Here is a 21,643-nt window from a genome sequence, read left to right as displayed (position 1 = left end):
TCATAAATAAATACATTAGATATCATTTATTTAAAAAATGTTGTTCCCCATGATAGGACAATAAATAAATCAAATGTATAATTTATTTTAAAACACTGCTCCACCATGATAGGACAATAAATAAATAAATAAGACATATAATTCATTATAAAAAGTATATCCATCATCTGAACAACATTGAAAGCTCTCTCACACCCCCTGCTCACAGCAATACATTGGTTCTGGGATATGCAACCATTTCCTTTCTCACTCAACACCACACTTTCCAAACACCAAAAACACACACCACACCTCCCACACATACTGTGCCTTCTGTTTACTGAGTTTTTATCTTCTCCATGTTGAATTAGTACTTTTGTGATCCAATTAGTTATATTTGATGATACAATAAAAAATATAGATTTTCTATATATAATTACAATCCATAACAGGGCTAGAATTGTGTTTCATTATTTTCCTCATCTATAAGAACTTTGTAATTTTTAAAATAGCCATGGAGGAGTCTTTGTGTCTCTGAACAACTGGTTATGAATATATAGTTTATCGACGACGAGAGCTACTCGTTTCCCTTTTAATCTATTTACCTTGAAAATTGAATACAGAACTTTACGCCGTTCTGCATTTCCTTCGGGAACTGGTCATTCATGCCAATTTAGGTCCCAGCAAGTCTTTTCCCCAGGCTTTTAACCATTATTTTATCTTTAAATTAAGCAAATTTGGCAACGATTGAGCGGTCATACCTCTGCCCTCTCTGTACGAAGCGGTGTACACGTTCGAGTTGTATTTTGTCAATAGCTTCGCGTGGGATCTGAAGCGCTGTAAGGAGGAACTCTCTAACTACAGATTCAGGAACTTCTACTTTCTCTAGGATACCTGTAAGTACCAGATTCGCTCTCATGGATCTAGTCTCTATGTCCAGTAAGGCTTCTCTCAGAACGGTGTTCTCCTTTTTAAGTTCATTCACTTCGGTTTCAATCTTATTGACTGTCACTTTTAGCTTTCCTTCTCCAATGTCGCAGCTTTTTCATCACTCATCTCGAGGCTTGCCTTCAACTCTTTTATATCCTTACTGACTAGTTCAAGTATACCCAGTTTGTCATTTATTGATTTTTAACAGATTGGTTTCGACCTTTACCATTCCCGGTGGTGAAAATATTAAATTGTCTGTGTCTGTAGAAGAGTCACATTTCCGTTTTGAAATAGGTTCGCCTGTCTTACTCTCCGTCATGTTTGGGTGTTGCTTGTTTTCGTAATATTTGTCGATAAATGTCTCTAGTCTTAAGATTTTTTTGGTGTTGTTATCCAGATTGAAGGTTATCACCCACCAGATTGTGTAGTGCTAATATTTAGTCTAACCTGCCGGTATTGAATATTACGTTTTTATCTTGAGGTGCTCTACATAACTACGTTCAGTCCGCCATTACCTGTCTCAGTCCCGCCCTCTCCTCCCTAATTTTCTTAATGGGTGCGTGCTTATTAGTAACTGGAATAAGTAGTTTCATAAATGCGTCAAGTGCAGCATCTGGTTGGTCCTCATTACACACCACAGACCAGAAAATATTCTTTACATCATCAACATATAAATCACTACAAAACTTCTTGTCTGACCTCTTATACACTATATTAGGCCCAGCCTTTGGAACTTTGGTTTTCCTAGATAGGGCAATTATATTGTGATAACTACATCCTATGGATTTGGATACTGCTTTAAAGCAAATATCTGCAGTGTTGGTAAAAATGTGATCAATACATGTTTATGATTTAATTCCTGTGCTGTTTGTAACTACCCTGGTAGGTTGACTGACAACCTGATCCAGGTTGCAAGCACTGGTTACAGTTTGAACTTTTTTTCCTGAGTGGGCAGCTTAATGATAGCCAGTCAATATTTAAATCACCCAGAAAATATACTTCTCTGTTGATATCACATACATTATCAAGAATTTCACACATAGTATCCAGATACTGACTGTTTATTGTTGTGACAAAGAAAGCACACACGCACATACACACACCCCTCCATACACATTGTATTATAAAGCTCAGTTGTCTCTAATGTCTAATCTGATCCCTGTGTTCCAGAGTTCAACCCACATCTCATTGTTCTGATGTACCATCACTCAGACCCACTCTGAATTAATGATAACTATTCACCCCCTAGAACACACACACGCACACACACGCACGCACACACACACACACACACACACACACACACACACACACACACACACACACACACACACACACACACACACGTCACTCATTCCTATCTACATTATTCACACACACACCCCTAACCCACATCTAACCCAGACCCCCTGTCTTCCCCCACTAAACCCTCACTAACCCCCCCCCCCCCAGGTAGACATGACCTGGTTCTGATGTACACCTGTGTGTGTGTGTGTGTGTGTGTGTGTGTGTGTGTGTGTGTGTGTGTGTGTGTGTGTGTGTGTGTGTGTAGGTGGATGTCTCATGGTTCTATATGAACTGCTTGACAGACACTTGTAACTGTAATCGGGGCGGAGACTGTGAGTGTCTGTGTACGTCCATCGCTGCCTATGCACACACCTGCTGTCAACACGGTGTTACTGTGGTATGGAGAAACCCCTCTGTCTGTCGTGAGTACACACACACACAATGTGGGTCTGTTCCTCAGACCCAATTCCTCCTGCTTTCTCTGTCAGCATAGGTGCTGGGTCACTCAATGCTCCTATATACACACACACACACCACTACCCAGAACTATAAAGTCCCGCCACTGCTCCATATCTCATCCACCATTCTTTCTATCTGTCATCAAATGACCCCCCCCAGATATTCACACATACACTCTTACACAATACCATGATCTCTCTCCCAGCCTGATCTAAACATTAAGGGTTACTTGGCTACTTAAGTATCCTCACATACTGTGCCTATGTGGATTTGTATGTCTGGAAATGTTCGTTCCGTTCTTCTCTTCCAGCCTATGACTGTGAATACTACAACCAAGGTATGTTTGAACCTAACCAAAAATGTATCACAAAGGAACACTTTTCAGCTCACACAAAAATACAAACACACAGGTATACGCACTAAATATCCTAATATATTCACTCTGTCTCTCTGTAGAGTTAGGTGAAGGTCCATTCTCAGTGGTCAGTGCTGTGTTTAATGCTACAGTCTTCGGTGTGAACAGAACCAGTGGGTCAGTGTTTCCTCTAGTTAGGGAGTTCGTAGGTGGGCTGCCTCCCCCTGGACTACTTTTTAACTTCATGATCACAGCAGGACTACAGAAGGACCGCACATCACGTGAGTCTCTCTCTCTCACACACACACACACACACACACACACACACACACATACAAATATACAAATACATCTCTTGTGAGCTTCACCCATATGTTAAACTCTGTATTACAGGTATCCCGGTGATCTCTCTGGAGTCAGCGGAGCGTCCTAACTACTTCCTGGTTGTTTCGGACCGCGCTGAGCTGCGGTTGGAGCAGTGGACAAGAGGGGAGAAGTTTGGCCGCAGGGCTTCCTTCCTACAGCACCAGGGGCTGTTCCTGCCTGGCCACACCTCCTTAGAGCTGATTGGTCAGCCGGGAGTGTTCCTTACTCTGACACGCACGTCTGCACGCGCTCAGAGATACGACAACTCAGACAACTTCAAGACCAGCAGCTCCTTTACCCTGGAGGGTTAGACAGAAATACAAAGTCATAATACACACACATATGGCGCGATGTCAGTGTCAACAGAAATTGTATTTGAATTCCATAATTTGAATATGTTTTAGGGTATTGAATTTGAATGTAATATTTTTGAATTTATAATGCACAAATTGAATCATTGAATCCATAAGTTGAACTAGTATTTCATGATTTGAAACAGAATTGAATGAATATTGCGTTCAATTTTAAAATGTACATTTAATTAAATATTCAAATTTAATATTTCATTTTCTTATGGCAATTATTGTCTGTGTATCAAGTTTACAAACTATAATTTCATATATATATTTTTTTGAACTTTTACTCCTTTTTTGTGGTATCTAATTGGTAGTTACAGTCTTGTCTCATCGCTGCAACTCCCGTACGGACTCGGGAGGGGCAAAGGTCGAGAGCCGTGCGTCCTCCGAAACACAATCCAGCCAAGCCGAACTGCTTCTTGACACAATGCCCACTTAACCCGGAAGCCATCCACACCAATGTGTCGGAGGAAACACCGTACACCTGGCGACCGTGTCTGCGTGCATTGCGCCCGTCCCACCACAGGAGTCGCTAGAGCGCGATGGGACAAGAACATCCCTGCCGGCCAAACCCTCCCCTAACCCGGACGACGCTGGGCCAATTGTGTGCCGCCCCATGGGTCTCCCGGTCCCAGCCGGCTGCCACAGAGCCTGGACTCGAACCAGGATCTCTAGTGGCACAGCTAGTACTGCGATACAGTGCCTTAGACCACTGCGCCACTCGGGAGTTCATTTCAAGTTTACTAAAGTTTCATACACTACATGACCAAAAGTATGTGGACAGCTGCTCGTCGAACATCTCATTCCAAAAATTATGGGCATTAATATGGAGTTGGTCCCCCTTTTGCTGCTATAACAGCCTTCACTCTTCTGGGAAGGCTTTCTACTAGATGTTAGAACATTGCTACGGGGCCTTGCTTCCATTCAGCCACATTGGTGAGGTCGGACACTGATGTTGGACGATTAGGCCTGGCTCGCAGTCGGTGTTCCAATTCATCCCAAAGATGTTCGATGTGGTTGAGGTCAGGGCTCTGTGCAGGCCAGTCAAGTTCTTCCACACTGATCTAGATAAGCCATTTCTGTATGGACCTCGCTTCGTGCACAGGGGCATTGTTGTGCTGAAACAGGAAAGGGCCTCCCCCAAAATGTTGCTCCAAAGTTGGAAGCACAGAATCGTCTAGAATATCATTGTAAGCTGTAGCATTAAGATGTCCCTTCACTGGAACTAAGGGGCCTAGCCCGAACCATGAAAAACAGCCCCAGACCATTATTCCTCTTCCACCAAATCCGCCAAACCCAGATTCGCCCGTCAGACTGCCAGATGATGAAGTGTGATTCATACGAGAATGTGTTTGTACTGCTCCTGAGTCCAATGGAGGTGAGCTTTACACCACTCCAGCTGACGCTTTGCATTGTGCATGGTGATCTTGTGTGCGGCTGCTCGGCCATGGAAACCCATTTCATGAAGCTTCCGGTGAGCAGTTCTTGTGCTGACGTTGCATCCAGAAGCAGTTTGGAACTCGGTAGTGAGTGTTGCACAGACAATTTTTATGCGCTACGCACTTCAGCACTCAGCGGTCCCGTGAGCTTGGGTGGCCTACGACTTGTTGTTCATAGACGTTTCCACTTCACAATAACAGCACTTACAGTTGACTGGGGCAGCTCTAGCAGGGCAAAAAATGTGACTAACTAACTTGTTGGAAAGGTGGCATCCTATGACAGTGCTACGTTGAAAGTCACTGAGCTCTTCAGTAAGACCATTCTACTGCCAATGTTTGTAAATGGAGATTGCATGGCTATGTGCTCGATTTTATACACCTGTCAGCCATGGGTTTGGCTGAAACAGCTGAATCCACTAATTTGAAGAGGTGTCCACATACTTTTGTCTATATAGTGTATATTCAACTTCTCAGTGGCATTCAGAATCAGTTTTCAAATTCAGTTCTCTAAATTCAGTTTCAAAACCAGAGACAACATCCTGGTACTTTTCCAGCCAGGAAAGGTAGAAGAGAACAGATAGATTCAAACGCTCTCTATGATAAACAGAAGATAGCGGTACGAACACACACAGAGTTTATTTTTCTGTGTTTATTGTGTGTATGTTGACAGTATGTGTGTGTGTGTGTGTGTGTGTATTCCAGAGAGCAGTTTTGTGATCCCGTTCCGTATGATGTGTGAGTGGCGCTACCATGCATGTGCCAGTCCTTGTGTTCGTACATGCAGCGACCTCGAGGCCACACGCTGCCACTTCCTGCCCCCGTAAGACACACCTTGCAAACGCTTACAAATGCACACTTAGAAACGCGCTTACAACACCGTTTTACACTGTAAGAGAATGTTTTAATACAGGTTTTGAACGTTTGTCTATGTGTGTCTGGCAGGGTGGAGGGCTGTTTCCCTCGCTGCCCCAAAAACATGGTTTTTGATGAGGTCACCAGGAGATGTGTCTACACAGAGGACTGTGAGTAGAGTGTGTGTCACACGAGGATCTGTTAAAGTACAGGTAAATCGGTGTTAAAGTAATTTATGTCTGTGTGTCTGTCCTCAGGTGTGTCCCTTCCTCCCACTCCTACACCCTATGCCTTCGTAAACCAAACAACCACCACCCCAACTACTACCACTACAGCCCCCACTACTACCACTACAGCCCCCACTACTACCACTACAGCCCTCACTACTACCACTACAGCCCCCACTACTACCACTACAGCCCCCACTACTACCACTACAGCCCCCACTACTACCACTACAGCCCTCACTACTACCACTACAGCCCCCACTACTACCACTACAGCCCTCACTACTACCACTACAGCCCCCACTACTACCACTACAGCCCCCACTACTACCACTACAGCCCTCACTACTACCACTACAGCCCCCACTACTACCACTACAGCCCCCACTACTACCACTACAGCCCTCACTACTACCACTACAGCCCCCACTACTACCACTACAGCCACCACTACTACCACTACAGCTACTACTACTATCACTACAGCCCTCACTACTACCACTACAGCCCCCACTACTACCACTACAGCTACTACTACTATCACTACAGCTCCCACTACTACCACTACAGCCCCCAATACTACCACTACAGCCCTCACTACTACCACTACAGCCCCCACTACTACCACTACAGCCCCCACTACTACCACTACAGCCCCCACTACTACCACTACAGCCCCTACTACTACCATTACAGCCCCCACTACTACCACTACAGCCCCCACTAATACCACTACAGCCCCCACTACTACCACTACAGCCCCCACTACTACCACTACAGCCCCTACTACTACCACTACAGCCCCCACTACTACCACTATTACTATTACTACTACCACTACAGCCCCAGCTACGACTACTATTGTTACTACTAGTACCAGAACTACAACCAGTGCTGCCTCTACAACTGTTACTGCCACCAGAGCCCCCACTACTCCCAGTACAGCCCCATTGACTGAGCGTTTCACCCACACACTCACCCCTGCTCGCTCCCCCTCTCCTCCTCTCCCTTCCCTGCCCTCACCCTCCACCCCCACTGTGACCGAGCACACCACTTCACCTGCAGTCTTTCCCTCTGTCTCCCCCTCTTCCTCTGTCTCCCCCTCTTCCTCACCCACCACTACTAGTAGCACCACTGGGGTCACGACCCTGACCTTGACCCCTTCAGAGGTCACTACAGTAGCCTCCCCTACTCCCCCCAGCCTGGCAGTGACCGACTCCACCACTCCACCTCCTCCCCCTTCTGCTACCCCTCCCCAGCCTTCCACCCAGTCTTCTATCTCTCCCCCAGCCACTACCTCCTTCCCCACCTCCTCTCCACCTCCTCCCCCCCTCTCCCCCTCCACCCACACCCCAACCACCACACAAACACATCGTCCTGTTGCTACGCCCACAGAGACCATCTCTGTATTTCCAGTTGTATATGACACCTCCTCTGTTACCATGTCGACATCACCCCCAGAGACGACGGAGTTCATAACCACGGAAACATCCACCAGCACAGACTTCTTTCCTACATCTGAGGCAGTCAGCATGCCAACAGTGCTGCCCCCCTTTCTCCTGCCCACCGCCCCGTGCACAGTAAGAGCCAATCAGTGAGAGCCAGTGCGTATGGAGAAGATAAGAGGGCCGAGCATGCAGCCTTGGAGAACTCCCTCTGCCAGTAGCTGAATTTCTTGATCTCTCTCTCTTTCTCTCTGTTCTCTCCAGCCCCCGTACTCCTACCGTGTAGATGAGTGTACAGAGCTGATCTGTTTTAATGGGGAGCTGCTCCTCCATAACTCCTCCCTCCACTGTCGGTACAACACCACTCCTCCTCGCTGCTCTCTGCTGGGCATGGCTGTCCTCACCAACACCGACCCCTGCTGCCCGCTCTGGCAGTGCCCCTGTAAGAACACACACTACTGTGCATACACAAACACACTTTACATACCGTGTTTGTGTGTATTTGCCTATCCGCGTTGTGTGTGTTTCCGTGTGTGTGTGTTAGGTCGCTGCTCGGTGATGTCAGACCTGCGTGTGATAACGTTTGACGGTAACAACGTGGCGCTGTATGATAATGGCTCCTACATCCTGGTCTACCTGCCCAGAGAGAACATCATAGGAACAGTGGATAAATGCCCTACCAGCCAGGTACACAGACTGTTAGAAGGTGTTATATGCTGCTGTAGTTGTTGTAGTGTTATAGTACTTTACGTTATTATAGATGTGTTATAAACTGTTATGGGACTGTTATAAGTTCCTGACTGATCTGTTGGCTTTGCCTTGATTCCTATTTAGAGCGTCAACTCCATCAGACGACCGGTAAGTTTCCCTTTAACATCTAATCATGATGTACTGTGATGATGATAGTGTTCATTCTGACCAGGGCCTCTCCCTCTCTCAGAGCCCTAGTGGTGGGACGTCAGGTTTGTGTTTTAAGAAGTTGAACATCACCACTCCGTCCTACAGGATTATCATCAACAGCCTAGACCGCAAGGTGACCATCACTGACCGCATCCGACTGATAACTGGTCACATACTGAACTTTTACCACACTGTACAACACTGCTCATGCTGTGTGTGTGTGTGTGTGTGTGTGTGTGTGTGTGTGTGTGTGTGTGTGTGTGTGTGTGTGTGTGTGTGTGTGTGTGTGTGTGTGTGTGTGTGTGTGTGTGTGTGTGTGTGTGTGTGTGTGTGTGTGTGTGTCCAGGTGTCAGTGAACCACATCAAAGCACGGCTGCCATTCTCCCGCAAGGCCTTGTCAGTAGAGGACACAGGCAGTATGTACCTGATCACCACTCCTGGAGGAGTCAATATACAGTGGTACCACAGCACTGGCATCATGGTGCTGCAATACACCGCCCCCTCCAATACATCTGCTCCTACTAGAGGCCTCTGTGGTAAGACATCCATGAAATTAGCTAGATTTGGCATTTACTCTGACACGTTCATCCTTCACTGTCAGATCAGGTATATGAAGTCCACTAGCATGATTTAATGAATCTGGAGAAATGGGAAAGTTTCTCTCATACCTGACCATACCTTATTTTTAGCCTAGTTCTTCAGTGTGTGCGTGCGTGCATCCTTAATATTTGTATAAATAACGTTTTGAAATTGTGAGCGAGAGTAGGGCCTATTTCTTGTCAATGCTCTTACAAATTTTGGGTTTTGACGTTGTCTCACTTTAGTTGAGCACTGTCACTAATACGCCGGGAGTCAGGAAGCAGGTGCAGAAGGTGAGTTTAATAATAAAGAATGCAGAGAAACAAAACTTGAGATCCATACAGAACGTGAATGGAAACAATGCTGCCTGATGACTTAGGCTACAGATTGCTAAATCAAGGGAGAGATATAAAGGTGATAATGAGGTCCAGGTGTGCGTAATGAGATAGCCAGGGCCGGTGGTTAGTAGAGAGTAGTAGACCTCTGCAGGGGTCAAGGTTGGGGTTGTGACCCCAGTGGCCACTGGTAGTGGTGGGTGAGGGAGAGGGGGAGACAGAGGAAGAGGGGGAGACAGAGGGAGAGGGGGAGACTGAGGAAAATTCTGCAGGTGAAGTGTGCTCGGTCACAGGGGGGGGTGAGGCCAGAGAAGGGAGAGGAGGAGAGGGGGAGTGAGGAGGGGTGGGGCTCCTTGGCCCCGAGGGCGAGGAGCGTGCTGGTTCGGACGGGGATGGAAATCCCGGATGATGTTGGGGTCCAGCATGTCGGCCGCCGGGACCCAACAGCGCTCCTCAGAGCCCTACCCCTCCAAGTCCACCAGGTACTGAAGCCAAGTCCAGGAAGGACCTGACGGCATAGGCTGGAGTCCCATCGATATCCAGGGGAGGTGGAGGGGTGTCGCGGGGGACGGCACCAGCCAGGGGACCAGGAACCACTAGCCTGGGGAGGTATACATGAAAAGAGGGTGAGATCCAGTAGTTGGTGGGTTGTAAGCGATAAGTTACCTCATTGACCCACTGGAAGACCTTGAAGGGCCACACAAACTGGGGGCTCACCTTCCGGCAGGGCAGGCGGTGCAGGAGGTTCCTGGTGGAGAGCCAGACGCGATCACCAGGATGGAACACGGGAGCCTCACTGCGGTGGCGATCCACCTGCTCCTTCTGGTGACGGACGGCAAGCTGGAGCCTCACGTTGGCAGAAATCCAAACCTCCTCTCCGAAGCCTCACTCCCCCTGCCGGTCCTGGAAGGGACTCCTAAGGAACCTCCCCAGCTCCTAATTGGTACTCTCCAGCTGCCCGCTGGACAGTACCCGGATTTGAGGCTGGCCGTGGCCCCCAGTTTCTCCTTGAAGGCTTTCAATACCCGTGACGTGAATTGGGGGTCACGGTCGGGGGCGATGTCCTCCGGAAGCCATAGTGCCCGGAAGATCTGCTGGAACAGTGCCTCGTCAACCTGGAGAGCGGTAGGGAGACCAGAGAGAGAACTGCAGGATTTAGAGAATTTGTCCACAACAACCATAATAGTGGTGAAACCATCAGACGGAGCGAGATCAGTGTGTGTCTATTGTCAATAACAGCTGGTGTGCGATGTTTAATATTAAGGAAGTCTCAAGATATTGCTCGCCTGAGGTAGAGTACCTTATGATAAGCTGTACAGTAGACCACACTATCTACCAAGAGAGTTTTCATCAACATTTTTCGTAGCCGTCTTTTTACCACCACAAACCGATGCTGGCACTTAGACCACACTCAACAAACTGTATAAGGCCATAAGCAAACAAGAAAATGTTCGTCCAGAAGCGGTGTTCCTAGTGGCCAGGGACTTTAATGCAGGCAAACTTAAACCCCTTTTAACTTAAAAATAAAAACATTGATTACGGAGAGCGTGATCACACAGTCATCCGGAACAGCTGGTGCTCTCATGCATGCTTCCGTGTTGCTTGCCTCGAAGCGAGCATAAAAGGCGATAAAATAATAAAGAATGCATAGAAACAAAACTTGAGATCCGTACAGAACGTGAATGGAAACAATGCTGCCTGATGACTTAGGCTACAGATTGCTAAATCAAGGGAGATAAATAAAGGTGATAATGAGGTCCAGGTGTGCTTAATGATGTGGAGCAGGTGTGTGTAATGATGGGGAGCAGGTGTGCGTAATGATGGGGAGCAGGTGTGCGTAATGATGGGGAGTAGCAGGTGTGCGTAATGATGGGGAGTAGCAGGTGTGCATAATGATGGGGAGTAGCAGGTATGCGTAATGATGGGGAGCAGGTGTGCATAATGATGGGGAGTAGGCATGCGTAATGATGGGGAGCAGGCGTGCGTAATGATGGGGAGTAGCAGGTGTGCGTAATGATGGGGAGTAGCAGGTGTGCGTAATGATGGGGAGTAGCAGGTGTGCATAATGATGGGGAGTAGCAGGTGTGCGTAATGATGGGGAGCAGGCGTGACAAGCACCTTCTGGTGTGTCTCCCAGGGTGTTGTGACGGGAACCCGGCGGATGACCTGAAGCTGCCTAACGGTACGGTGGTGAGGGAGGTGGCAGACCTTGGTCTGTTCCTGCAGGCCTGGAGGGTCCAAACCTCAGAGGACACGGAACACACACGACGCATCGGAGACAACTGTACCACTGGAGACTGCTCTACCTGTCTCTCCATGCTCAGACAGAGACCCTTCACTCCCTGCCACAGCAAGGTGTCTCCAGAACAGTTCTGTGATGTGATGTGGGCAGGCGACCTTCACTATAAGGCCCACCAGTGTGACTTCCTGGCAGCCTACGTAGCTATCTGCTACACTTACCAAGTCTGCATCAACTGGAGACGACACAACTTCTGCCGTAAGGACCTTGTACACACACACCAATACACACCAATACACAGACACATCAGGTCTGCATTAGCTGGTGATGACACAAATGTGTGTTCTTGCGGTGTGTGTGTGTGTGCATGCGTTTGCGTGTGTGTGCATGTGCGTGTGTAGCATTGAGGTGTCCCCCAGGAAGGGAGTACCAGGCGTGTGTGTCGACCTGTACCACCCGGACCTGTCAGAACAGAGAGTTCTATGAGGAGACCACCTGCTCCCACATCAGAGAGGAGTGTGTGTGTCGCTCTGGAACCATCCTGCACCGAGCAGACTCCTCTTACTGCGTCACAGAGGAGCAGTGTGGTGAGTATGTCAACTCTATGTCAACTCTATGTCAGCTCTATGTCAGCTCTATGTCAGTTACATGTCAGCTCTATGTCAGTTACATGTCAGCTCTATGTCAGCTCTATGTCAGTTACATGTCAGCTCTATGTCAGCTCTATGTCAGTTACATGTCAGTTCTATGTCAGTTACATGTCAGCTCTAGTATGTCAATGCTGTGAGCTGGTGCTCTGTATGACTGTGTAGTTTAGGTTCTGTTGTTTAGTGTGTACTGTTAACGTGTGTGTCTGTGTCTACGTGTGTAGTGTGTACTGATAACGAGGGGTCTCCGCGGGCCCCTGGGGAGGTGTGGAACGGGTCATTGCGTGGCTGCTGTCTGTTCCGCTGCCTGGAGAACGGTTCTGTGGTGGCAGTAGAACCTGACTGCAGCTTTAGTCCCACTCTGCTGTGTGAGAGGGAGGGAGAGTACGTACTGGATGTCCTGGAGGAGGGGGCTTGCTGCCCCAAGAAGATCTGTGGTGAGCACACACACACACACACACACACACACACACACACACACACACACACATATATATGCATGGTTAGACACCGACATGAACACACCTACTCTCTCTCTCTTTCTCTCTCTCTCTCTCTCTCGTTCTCCCTCAGAATGTAATCTGACCATCTGTGAGAGTGAGGCTCCGCCCTGTGAGAATGGGAACCAGCTGGTGATTGGTTACAGTGCCCTGTCCTGCTGCCCAGAGTACCGTTGTGGTAGGTACTGAACCAAAACATAATATCTTTCATCATTTGATGGTATTGTTAGGTGTGTTTTAATAACTGAGTCCTGTGATTGGTGTGTCCCAGAGTGCGACCCCCATGCCTGTCCCCCCCTCACCGCCCCTGATTGTAGAGAAGATCAGTTCCTAGTGGAGGTTCGTGAGGACAACTCCTGCTGTTACTCCTTCCTGTGTGGTAAGGTCAAACCCTATACTTCTTAATGGGTCTACCGTCTCCATCCAACATTACTGTAGCTGGACTTGGGGTACAAGTTGTAAAGGAAATGTTAACACAGTCAGTGGTATGTTTGTGTTCTCTCTGCAGTGTGTGAGTCGTGTATCGAGCCCGTGCCGTCCTGTTCTTATGGAGAGATACTGGCTGTTGATCTGAACACCACCCACAGCTGCTGCCCTCAATACCACTGTGGTAACACACACAAACATTATACTCTACACAAGCTGTACACACTATACACACACAGTGTTGATGTTTAGCGCAATGTCCTCCTGTGTGCAGTGTGTGATGTGAACCTGTGTCCTGAGTCGACTCTGAGCTGTTCTCCTGGTCTGTCTCTGATCCAAACAACCCTACCTGGACACTGTTGCCCCGACCGTCACTGTGGTACACACACACACACGTTTGCACTCGCAAGAGTTGCGCACACACACATCTAAATACACACACATACCAACATTCCCAGAACTGTCTCTTTGAAAGAATCTTGTAGTCCAAACAGAGAACACTGTTCTAGGCCTCCAGTTGTGTAGTAAACCCTGTCTTTTTCTCCTCCTCTCAGAGTGCCAGTGTGAGGACAGCTCTCTCCCAGTCTGTCAGGTGGTGAGTCAGTCAACTTCAGCATTGTCCTTGCGTGATTTGTGTGTGTGTGTGTGTGTGTGTGTGTGTGTGTGTGTGTGTGTGTGTGTGTGTGTGTGTGTGTGTGTGTGGTCATAGTAACGTCTCTGGTCTCTCAGGGGGAGGTACAGGTGGAGGTCGCAGACAGCAGAAGCACCTGTGGCTGCCCCCTCTACACCTGCAGTAAGTCCATACACACTATGCACAGACACACACACACACACACACACTATGCACAGACACACTACTAGGCTACCTAACTCCTGAGCCCTGACCTGTGTGTGTAGAGAAGGCGGAGGTGTGTGTGTTCCAGGGAGTCACAGTGCTGGGTCCGGGGCAGAGCCTGATTCAGTACTATGAAGGAGAGCTGTGTTACACCGTCCATTGTCTGACACATCGTGACACACACACTGGATACTACGCCATGGACGTGTCCGCTGTCAACTGCTCTCAGAAGTGTGGCCAGGTATGTGTTTCTCTCTCACACACACCACAAACTTCCATCCTGATCGGAGCTAGGTAAATCTTCTGGAATCTCTGTGTCCCCCCACCCCTCCCACTCTCTCTCTCTCTTAGCACCAGCTGTACGTAGCATCATCAGATCCTCAGGTGTGCTGTGGCTCCTGTAAGAATGTCTCCTGTTCTTTCAACAATGACAACGGAACCACTGAACTCTTCACTGTGAGAACACACACACATCATTATACTGCCAAATAGACACACATTCTACCTAACACACAAACACTTTGTGAAATCCTGGATGGCTAACTTTTAGTGTGTGTGTGTGTGTGTGTGTGTGTGTGTGTGTGTGTGTGTGTGTGTGTGTGTGTGTGTGTGTGTGTGTGTGTGTGTGTGTGTGTGTGTGTGTGTGTGTGTGTGTGTGTGTGTGTGTGTGTGTGTGTGTGTGTGTGTGTGTGTGTGTGTGTGTGTGTATACAGGCAGGGAGCTCCTGGGTGGATAACTGTACGCGGTATGATTGTGTGGAGACGACAGTGGGAACTGTGATGCTGGCCTCAGGGGTGGTCTGCCCCCCCTTCAACGACACAGAGTGCACTCAGGTACACACACTCTCTCTCTCTCTCTCTCTCACTCACTCACTCACACACACACTGACATTCACACACAATGAGGTCTGTCTGTAACCTTTCCTCAATCATTGCAGAATGGGGGCGTGGTCCAGAGCTATGTGGACGGCTGCTGCAGGACGTGTGAGTGACCAATCACATTCGCTTCTCATATGCTTTCGGCTGTCAATCACAGGGGTGGGCAGGGCGTTGCCTGGCAGTGGTTGGGCTTATTGGCTGACTGGTTTGGGGGGTGCTGCCTGTTGCATCCTTGGACAGAGTAAAAGCTTGTGGTTGGCTGGCAACAACCAGCATGAATCACTACACTACCCAGCAGCCTCTGCTCTAGGGGTGGTCCTAGATCTGCCTGATGGTCCTGATACACGTCGTGATAATATTCAAGGAGGATTTTACTGTTGATTTATAAAATATTTTCTTTAGTGGGGAAATTGTCATACCTCACAGTTATCTGGAGAATAAAAGCATGCAGACAGCGGTCCTACCATTCCCATTGTTTTAGACTCGATGATGCTAATGATACACTGTAGCTAACCTGACTCCATACTGTACTTTCTAGGTGTCCAGTAGATGAAGGCAGTTTGTATTTTGTGTGAACTGACCCATTAAACCCACTAATTTCACATGTAAAGGTGAAGACAACAAACCCAGTCTGCTCTCCCAGTAATAACAGCAGCTCTGCCTCCTTGCCCGCTTGCCTGCTTGACCAGTTTGGCCAATGGGAATGCTACGTTTGTTACAGTTTGGCCAATGGTGATGCTTGGTGTTTAGAGTTTGTCCAGTGAGAATGAGCCTTGGTGCATCAGTGTGTAGTGATCCTGAGTGTTTGGCCGTATGGCTGTCTTCCCCAGTCTCAGAGAACACTGTCTGGCTCCCATGGCTGTGCATGCCACTGCGCTGATTACTCTGTGTGTGTGTGAAAATGTGTTCTAAACCAACGTTAACCTGTGTGTTTTCCTAACGTTCTCCTGACATTGCTGTTCCTGCCGCTGCTCCCAGGTTCTGGAGTCGGTGTTTTACCGTTTACCGTTAACCCCGTAACCCCCACAAGTAGTACTAACTGTGACAAAGGTACCACGACCTCTCACCTTTCATCTTTAACCTCTCACATCTCACCCCATAACCCCAACTGGTAGTAGTAACTGTGACACAGGTACCACGATCTCTCACCTATCACAGTGAGTGTGTTCTAGTCCTAACCCTACCACTCCATACATATAAACTACCCGTCAAGGTTCACCTAACATTCCTCATAGCAAAATCCTGTTCCAATGGTTCAATATGTTATTGCTGTGCTGAATCCTCTAGGCCAGCGGTTACTGAACCACCAACTGAATGTTGCTCTGCCTGGAGTGCCCCTGAAGTACCCCCTCGTGTATTTTACCAGTAGGCCTATGGTCTCATGAGTCTTTTCAAGTAGCCCTGGTTGATAGGCCAAGTACCCCCAGGGTTCCTAGTACCCCTGGTTGATAGGCCAAGTACCCCCAGGGTTCCTAGTACCCCTGGTTGATAGGCCAAGTACCCCCAGGGTTCCTAGTACCCCTGGTTGAGAGGCCAAGTACCCCCAGGATTCCTAGTACCCCTGGTTGATAGGCCAAGTACCGCCCGGATTCCTAGTACCCCTGGTTGATAGGCCAAGTACCCCCAGGATTCCTAGTACCCCTGGTTGATAGGCCAAGTACCCCCAGGATTCCTAGTACCAATGGTTGGGAACCACTGCTCTATGTGAGTTAGAATCATTCCTGTTCCTTCAAGTATAAAGAGAGTAGAACTGGACTCCATCTAGCTATCTTTCAACATTCCACCAACCAGCCCCAACCCCCTGTTGCTTAACCTGATTGGCCAGTGGCCAATAGGAGCTGGGTCTTTGGTGTGAGAACTGCTCCCCCCGGTCAGCTGACTGTCGATCAAACTGAGCCCCCGCTGCTAGGCAACAAAGAGCCCAGCTCAATAGACCTTTGACTGTGTGAGTGACAGGAATCTAGGGCTCAGGATGAAAGCTTTGTGTTTGTGTGTGTGCTTGCGTGTGCATCTCAGCGTTTCCTCTGTGTGCGTGTGTGTTTAGGTAAGGAGGACGGTAAGACGTGTAAGCGTGTGGCAATCCGAACCACCATCAGAAAAGACGACTGCAGGAGCAACGCACCGGTGAGAGAGAGTGTCAATAAGACAGTTTTAAAAAGTTATCACTGATAGAGAATCCCCCCTCTCTCACTCTCCCCCTTTCTCTCTTTTCTCTCTCTCAGGTGACAGTATTTTCATGTGATGGGAAGTGTCCGTCTGCCACCATCTTTAACTTCAACATCAACAGCCACGCCCGCTTCTGTAAGTGCTGCAGGGAGAGTGGACTACAAACCCGCTCCGTCACCCTGTACTGCTCACACAACGCTACCCTGGTGGTCTACAGCTTCCAGGAGCCTGTTGACTGCTCCTGCCAATGGAACTAGAGAGAGAACGAAGCTAGTCAGTGTGAGCTCCAGTATGGCGTTCAATAGGAGGGATGGAAGATGGAACAGAGGTTAGAGGTCAGAGGTCAGAGCAGACAGGTCAAGCGTCCAGGTAGGCGAGTTCTTTAGTCTTCCTTCAGTGTGTTGTGGAGGGCTGTATGCTGACCTGTTATAGTGACCCTGTCGTTACAGATATGTAGTGGTCAGATTTGTAGGGCTGTAACCTGTTCCTACTCTACTATGATAACACTAGTCCTATCTGTACTGCTGTAGCCTGCTCCTCCTCATATGTAACACTAGCTAGTCCTCTCTGACTTTATCATGTTTAGATCAGTTGGTCTGAGCTGACAGGACCGCTGCTGCTTTAGTATGGATCTAGTGCTCTCTGACTTATCATGTTTAGATCAGTTGGTCTGAGCTGACAGGACCGCTGCTGCTTTAGTATGGATCTAGTGCTCTCTTGATGACTGACATGTTTTATATGCCGATCAAATTTCTCTTACAAAATAGTTTTTTTTTTTACAAGCGTAAAGCTTTTATACAAAAATATTTGTATTTAACTCAATCAATTATTTAGTAAGGTGATAATCCACCTAAGCATCTGATGGTAGATTATCTGTATTTCAACAGAACGCTGTATTTGTTGTGTTGTTTAATGTGAAGCATTGTGCCAGTATTCAGTATGTGCTGATGCCATCAGATAGACTAGAGTCTCTAGTCATACAGAACCTCTCAGAATAAATCAATAAAAAATTTAACAGTGACTAACTGATTGGTGGGTGTTTTTTGCGTGAATGAAAAACTCCTCCTCCTCCTCCTCCTCATCCTCCTCCTCCTCCACACACTCCCCTGCTGACACAGCCTGTTCAGTGCTGACGTGTGTTTGTGTTTCTCTATCCTGGTGGTGTGTAATAATGGTGTGTGTGGGAGTCTAACAATCTGTATATATAATTACCATGTAAATACACAGTGTTAATGACACTTCATCCTAGGTAAAACACCAGTGACCTCCACAAGGAACATATGAAGTATTGGAGAGGCATGAATCCACATTGATCAGTCATTGATTGATCAGTGATTGATCAGTGAATGATACTTATTTCTCACATTCAACCACTCGATATTCACACTCACTCACTCACGCACGCACACACACACACACACACACACACACACACACACACACACACACACACACACAGCTTTGATCTGCTGTGTGGAACACACAGCAGTGGACTTGGTTAGCATATCACTGCATCACTACAGAGAGTGGAGTATAAATCTGCAAACAGGCTGAGGTGTATGGAGTGTTATCTATCTAGTGAACTTTAAGTTCTTTACTTTCACCCTGTCTTTCTCTCTCCATCCCTCTCCTTCCCGCTCCTTCTCTCTCCCTCCTCTCTCCCTCTCTTTCTCTCCCTCTCTCTTCATGAGTTCCTCTCTCAATGGCTGTAAGCCTAGTTGTCATAGTAACCTGCTCTTATCCCAACAAAGAGGAAGGGTGGCAGGAGCAGAACAAATTGGTGTTAGCGACACACACACACACACACACTAATTGAATGGGACTGTGCACGCCTCCACACGAGGCTCTGCTTCTCAGAAAGCTGCTGCGGGGCGCTAAATTCAAAGTTGTGTTGCGTCACTGGGACGGACTACTCTGGTGTAGTTCAGCTGTGATACACTCCTCTTATACAGAGCTCTGACAGCCTCAGTCCTTACTGGAACCTCTGGTCGTGTAGTTTCTTCGCTCTTTGGTACATAGATGGGATATACAAACATCCAGGAGTTTCTGATTCCAAAGCAACATTGATATTGGGTGTATGTTGTGGTACCATCTATAGATGATTGTGAATGCCATTCCTTTTGTGTGCTGATGAGATTACCAGGCTTCCCCATGGATGGAACCGTGCATATGTGGCTGCTGGCAGGGTTCATCCAGGTAAGACACACACACACACACACAGTTTCTAGCTATACATTTTAGGTGAAACAGTTATGATTTATCACAACACTCTTCTTTTAACTGTCTGTGCCAAAGTTTCAAAAATGACACATTTTTGTCATTTTAGTAGACGCTCTTATCCAGAGCGACTTACAGTAGAGTGCATACATTTTTTTTATTACATTTTTACATACTGAGACAAGGATATCCCTACCGGCCAAGAGCAGACGCTCTTATCCAGAGCGACTTACAGTAGAGTGCATACATTTTTATTACATTTCTTTTTTCTTTTTTTTACATACTGAGACAAGGATATCCCTACCGGCCAAACCCTCCCTACCGGCCAAACCCTCCCTAACCCGGACAACGCTATGCCAATTGTGCGTCGCCCCACGGATCTCCCGGTTGCGGCCGGCTGCGACAGAGCCTGGGCGCGAACCCAGCCCAGCCTGGGCGCGAACCCAGAGACTCTGGTGGCGCAGCTAGCACTGCGATGCAGTGCCCTAGACCACTGCGCCACCCGGGAGACAGGTGCCCTAGACCACATGCAGTCTGAGCTATGTATAGAATTTCTGAGGTTGAAAAGTCTCTCTTTTCTCTTTCGCTCTCTTTCCAGGTGGTCAGTCTCTTGTGTGTGCAGTGGTCAGATCCTGCGGTCGTGGTTGTTGAGGTTGTGTTTGGCCACTTCCCCACCAGTCAGGATCCAGACTGGTACACCGTCTCCTACCAGATTGCACGCAACCTCACGGTCAGAACGTAAACCACTACACAACCATAACACTAGCTCCATACAACCAGCACCCAGCCTCACGGTCATACCGCACAACCACCGGACAAACACAACCATATCGCAACCACTAAACCACTCTCTGTCCCACCCCTTCAGGTGTGGCTGGATCCGATTGGCCGCTCTGAGTGTTCTCCTGACTGCAGGCTGCTTCTGCAATTGGCTAAGGAGCCAGGAGGAAGTGACATCATGCTGAAAGCTATCAAAAACAATACCACACTGAAGACTAAGACCTTTCATATAGGTGAGCCTTACCCTGATCCCTGACCTATATGGTCCTGTTATGAAACAGAAGTTAAAAGATGATGGATTAAATTTAATGGTTTAATGTTTCACAATTATACTTTTGCATTTTGTAACAGGTTTATGTGTGTGTTTGTGTGCGTGCGTGCATGCGTGCATTTATTTGTGCGTACACCACTGTGTAGCTCCTGTCCCCCTCTCCTCTCTCCGTGTCGAGGTGACCACCACCAGCACTCTCCTGACCTGCAGCCTACAGCACAGACAGAGCCTCACTGCTCTCAGTCTACACAACACGCACATCGAACACACACACACTGAATACACACACACTGAACACACACATTCTGACCACACACACACCTCTTCGTACGCAGTGAGAGGTCTGCAGCCTGGAGCACACTACAGCATCACAGCAGAGTTGACCACACCTCTCACACACCTCAACATCAGCCTCACCCAGAGACTACACACCACCATGGAGACAGGTACAACACACACACACACGCGTAATAAACATTGACCGCTGTATGTTTAAGTTGACCGTGAGTTGACCACTGTCTCTCCTCAGCCCAGTGTCCTATTGGCTGGCTGGCGAGTGGAAGGAGCTGCTACAGTGTGAGTAGGCGGAGCCTGTCGTGGGGCGACGCCCAGCAAACCTGTATAGGCATGGCTTCAGGAGGACACCTGGTGGATGTTAAAACAGAGAGAGACCTCCTCCTCCTCTCCTCTCACCTGACTACACACAACAACCTACTACTGCTCTGGACTGCTCTCAACGACAGACTGGTAACACACACACACACATATGCATGTGAGTGAGATAAATGGCTGTGTTAGCATGAATGGTGTTTGCTTTCTAAACAGTCAGACACATTAGCTTCCTCCTTACAGAGGAGTGTGTTAGTCTGTGATTTAAAGCTGATGACTGGGACATTCTCAGCCTGTGTCTGACAAAAAAAACACACAACGTTTTTTGTTGTTGTTTGTCTTCACAGGATGAGGGGCTGCCCCGCTGGTCTGATGGCTCCTCCTACAACCTGACGAGTGTTATGACATCCTCATCACTGCCAGCCAATCAGACGGACTGTTTTGCTCTACAGAGGAACACTACTGGACTAGGCTACTTCCTGACTTCGTTCTTTTGCCACATTCCTTTACCCTTTATCTGTCACTGGGAAAGTATGCATTAATACATTCAATACCATATAAATAAA

At 47.9% G+C, this 21,643-nt stretch overlaps 2 protein-coding genes across 2 annotated transcripts in view; both read left to right on the top strand.

The window, feature by feature from the left end:
• The window catches only part of LOC139584636 (otogelin-like protein), a 63,454-nt gene extending 45,233 nt beyond the window's left edge, over nucleotides 1–18,221 (top strand). The window contains exons 29-55 of the mRNA XM_071416715.1: nucleotides 2,462–2,618; nucleotides 2,966–2,992; nucleotides 3,112–3,291; nucleotides 3,404–3,682; nucleotides 5,874–5,991; nucleotides 6,114–6,193; nucleotides 6,281–7,830; nucleotides 7,960–8,137; nucleotides 8,240–8,382; nucleotides 8,530–8,553; nucleotides 8,636–8,728; nucleotides 8,942–9,131; nucleotides 11,647–12,006; nucleotides 12,150–12,335; nucleotides 12,620–12,832; nucleotides 12,969–13,073; nucleotides 13,167–13,274; nucleotides 13,404–13,505; nucleotides 13,596–13,700; nucleotides 13,876–13,916; nucleotides 14,051–14,114; nucleotides 14,219–14,397; nucleotides 14,508–14,612; nucleotides 14,870–14,989; nucleotides 15,094–15,139; nucleotides 17,079–17,158; nucleotides 17,257–18,221. Coding sequence (XP_071272816.1) covers nucleotides 2,462–2,618; nucleotides 2,966–2,992; nucleotides 3,112–3,291; nucleotides 3,404–3,682; nucleotides 5,874–5,991; nucleotides 6,114–6,193; nucleotides 6,281–7,830; nucleotides 7,960–8,137; nucleotides 8,240–8,382; nucleotides 8,530–8,553; nucleotides 8,636–8,728; nucleotides 8,942–9,131; nucleotides 11,647–12,006; nucleotides 12,150–12,335; nucleotides 12,620–12,832; nucleotides 12,969–13,073; nucleotides 13,167–13,274; nucleotides 13,404–13,505; nucleotides 13,596–13,700; nucleotides 13,876–13,916; nucleotides 14,051–14,114; nucleotides 14,219–14,397; nucleotides 14,508–14,612; nucleotides 14,870–14,989; nucleotides 15,094–15,139; nucleotides 17,079–17,158; nucleotides 17,257–17,457 — 5,034 coding nt within the window. The 3' untranslated portion in view covers nucleotides 17,458–18,221. The remainder of the gene's footprint in view (nucleotides 1–2,461; nucleotides 2,619–2,965; nucleotides 2,993–3,111; nucleotides 3,292–3,403; nucleotides 3,683–5,873; nucleotides 5,992–6,113; nucleotides 6,194–6,280; nucleotides 7,831–7,959; nucleotides 8,138–8,239; nucleotides 8,383–8,529; nucleotides 8,554–8,635; nucleotides 8,729–8,941; nucleotides 9,132–11,646; nucleotides 12,007–12,149; nucleotides 12,336–12,619; nucleotides 12,833–12,968; nucleotides 13,074–13,166; nucleotides 13,275–13,403; nucleotides 13,506–13,595; nucleotides 13,701–13,875; nucleotides 13,917–14,050; nucleotides 14,115–14,218; nucleotides 14,398–14,507; nucleotides 14,613–14,869; nucleotides 14,990–15,093; nucleotides 15,140–17,078; nucleotides 17,159–17,256) is intronic.
• A 911-nt stretch (nucleotides 18,222–19,132) lies between these two features.
• The window catches only part of ptprq (protein tyrosine phosphatase receptor type Q), a 44,901-nt gene continuing 42,390 nt past the window's right edge, over nucleotides 19,133–21,643 (top strand). The window contains exons 1-6 of the mRNA XM_071416714.1: nucleotides 19,133–19,396; nucleotides 20,016–20,147; nucleotides 20,286–20,430; nucleotides 20,615–20,914; nucleotides 20,998–21,215; nucleotides 21,425–21,608. Of these exons, the coding sequence (XP_071272815.1) occupies nucleotides 19,331–19,396; nucleotides 20,016–20,147; nucleotides 20,286–20,430; nucleotides 20,615–20,914; nucleotides 20,998–21,215; nucleotides 21,425–21,608 (1,045 nt within the window). The 5' untranslated portion in view covers nucleotides 19,133–19,330. The remainder of the gene's footprint in view (nucleotides 19,397–20,015; nucleotides 20,148–20,285; nucleotides 20,431–20,614; nucleotides 20,915–20,997; nucleotides 21,216–21,424; nucleotides 21,609–21,643) is intronic.

Source organism: Salvelinus alpinus, chromosome 9, assembly GCF_045679555.1.
Source record: "Salvelinus alpinus chromosome 9, SLU_Salpinus.1, whole genome shotgun sequence".
NCBI lineage: Eukaryota > Metazoa > Chordata > Actinopteri > Salmoniformes > Salmonidae > Salvelinus > Salvelinus alpinus.
This window is presented reverse-complemented; position numbering and strand designations above follow the sequence as displayed.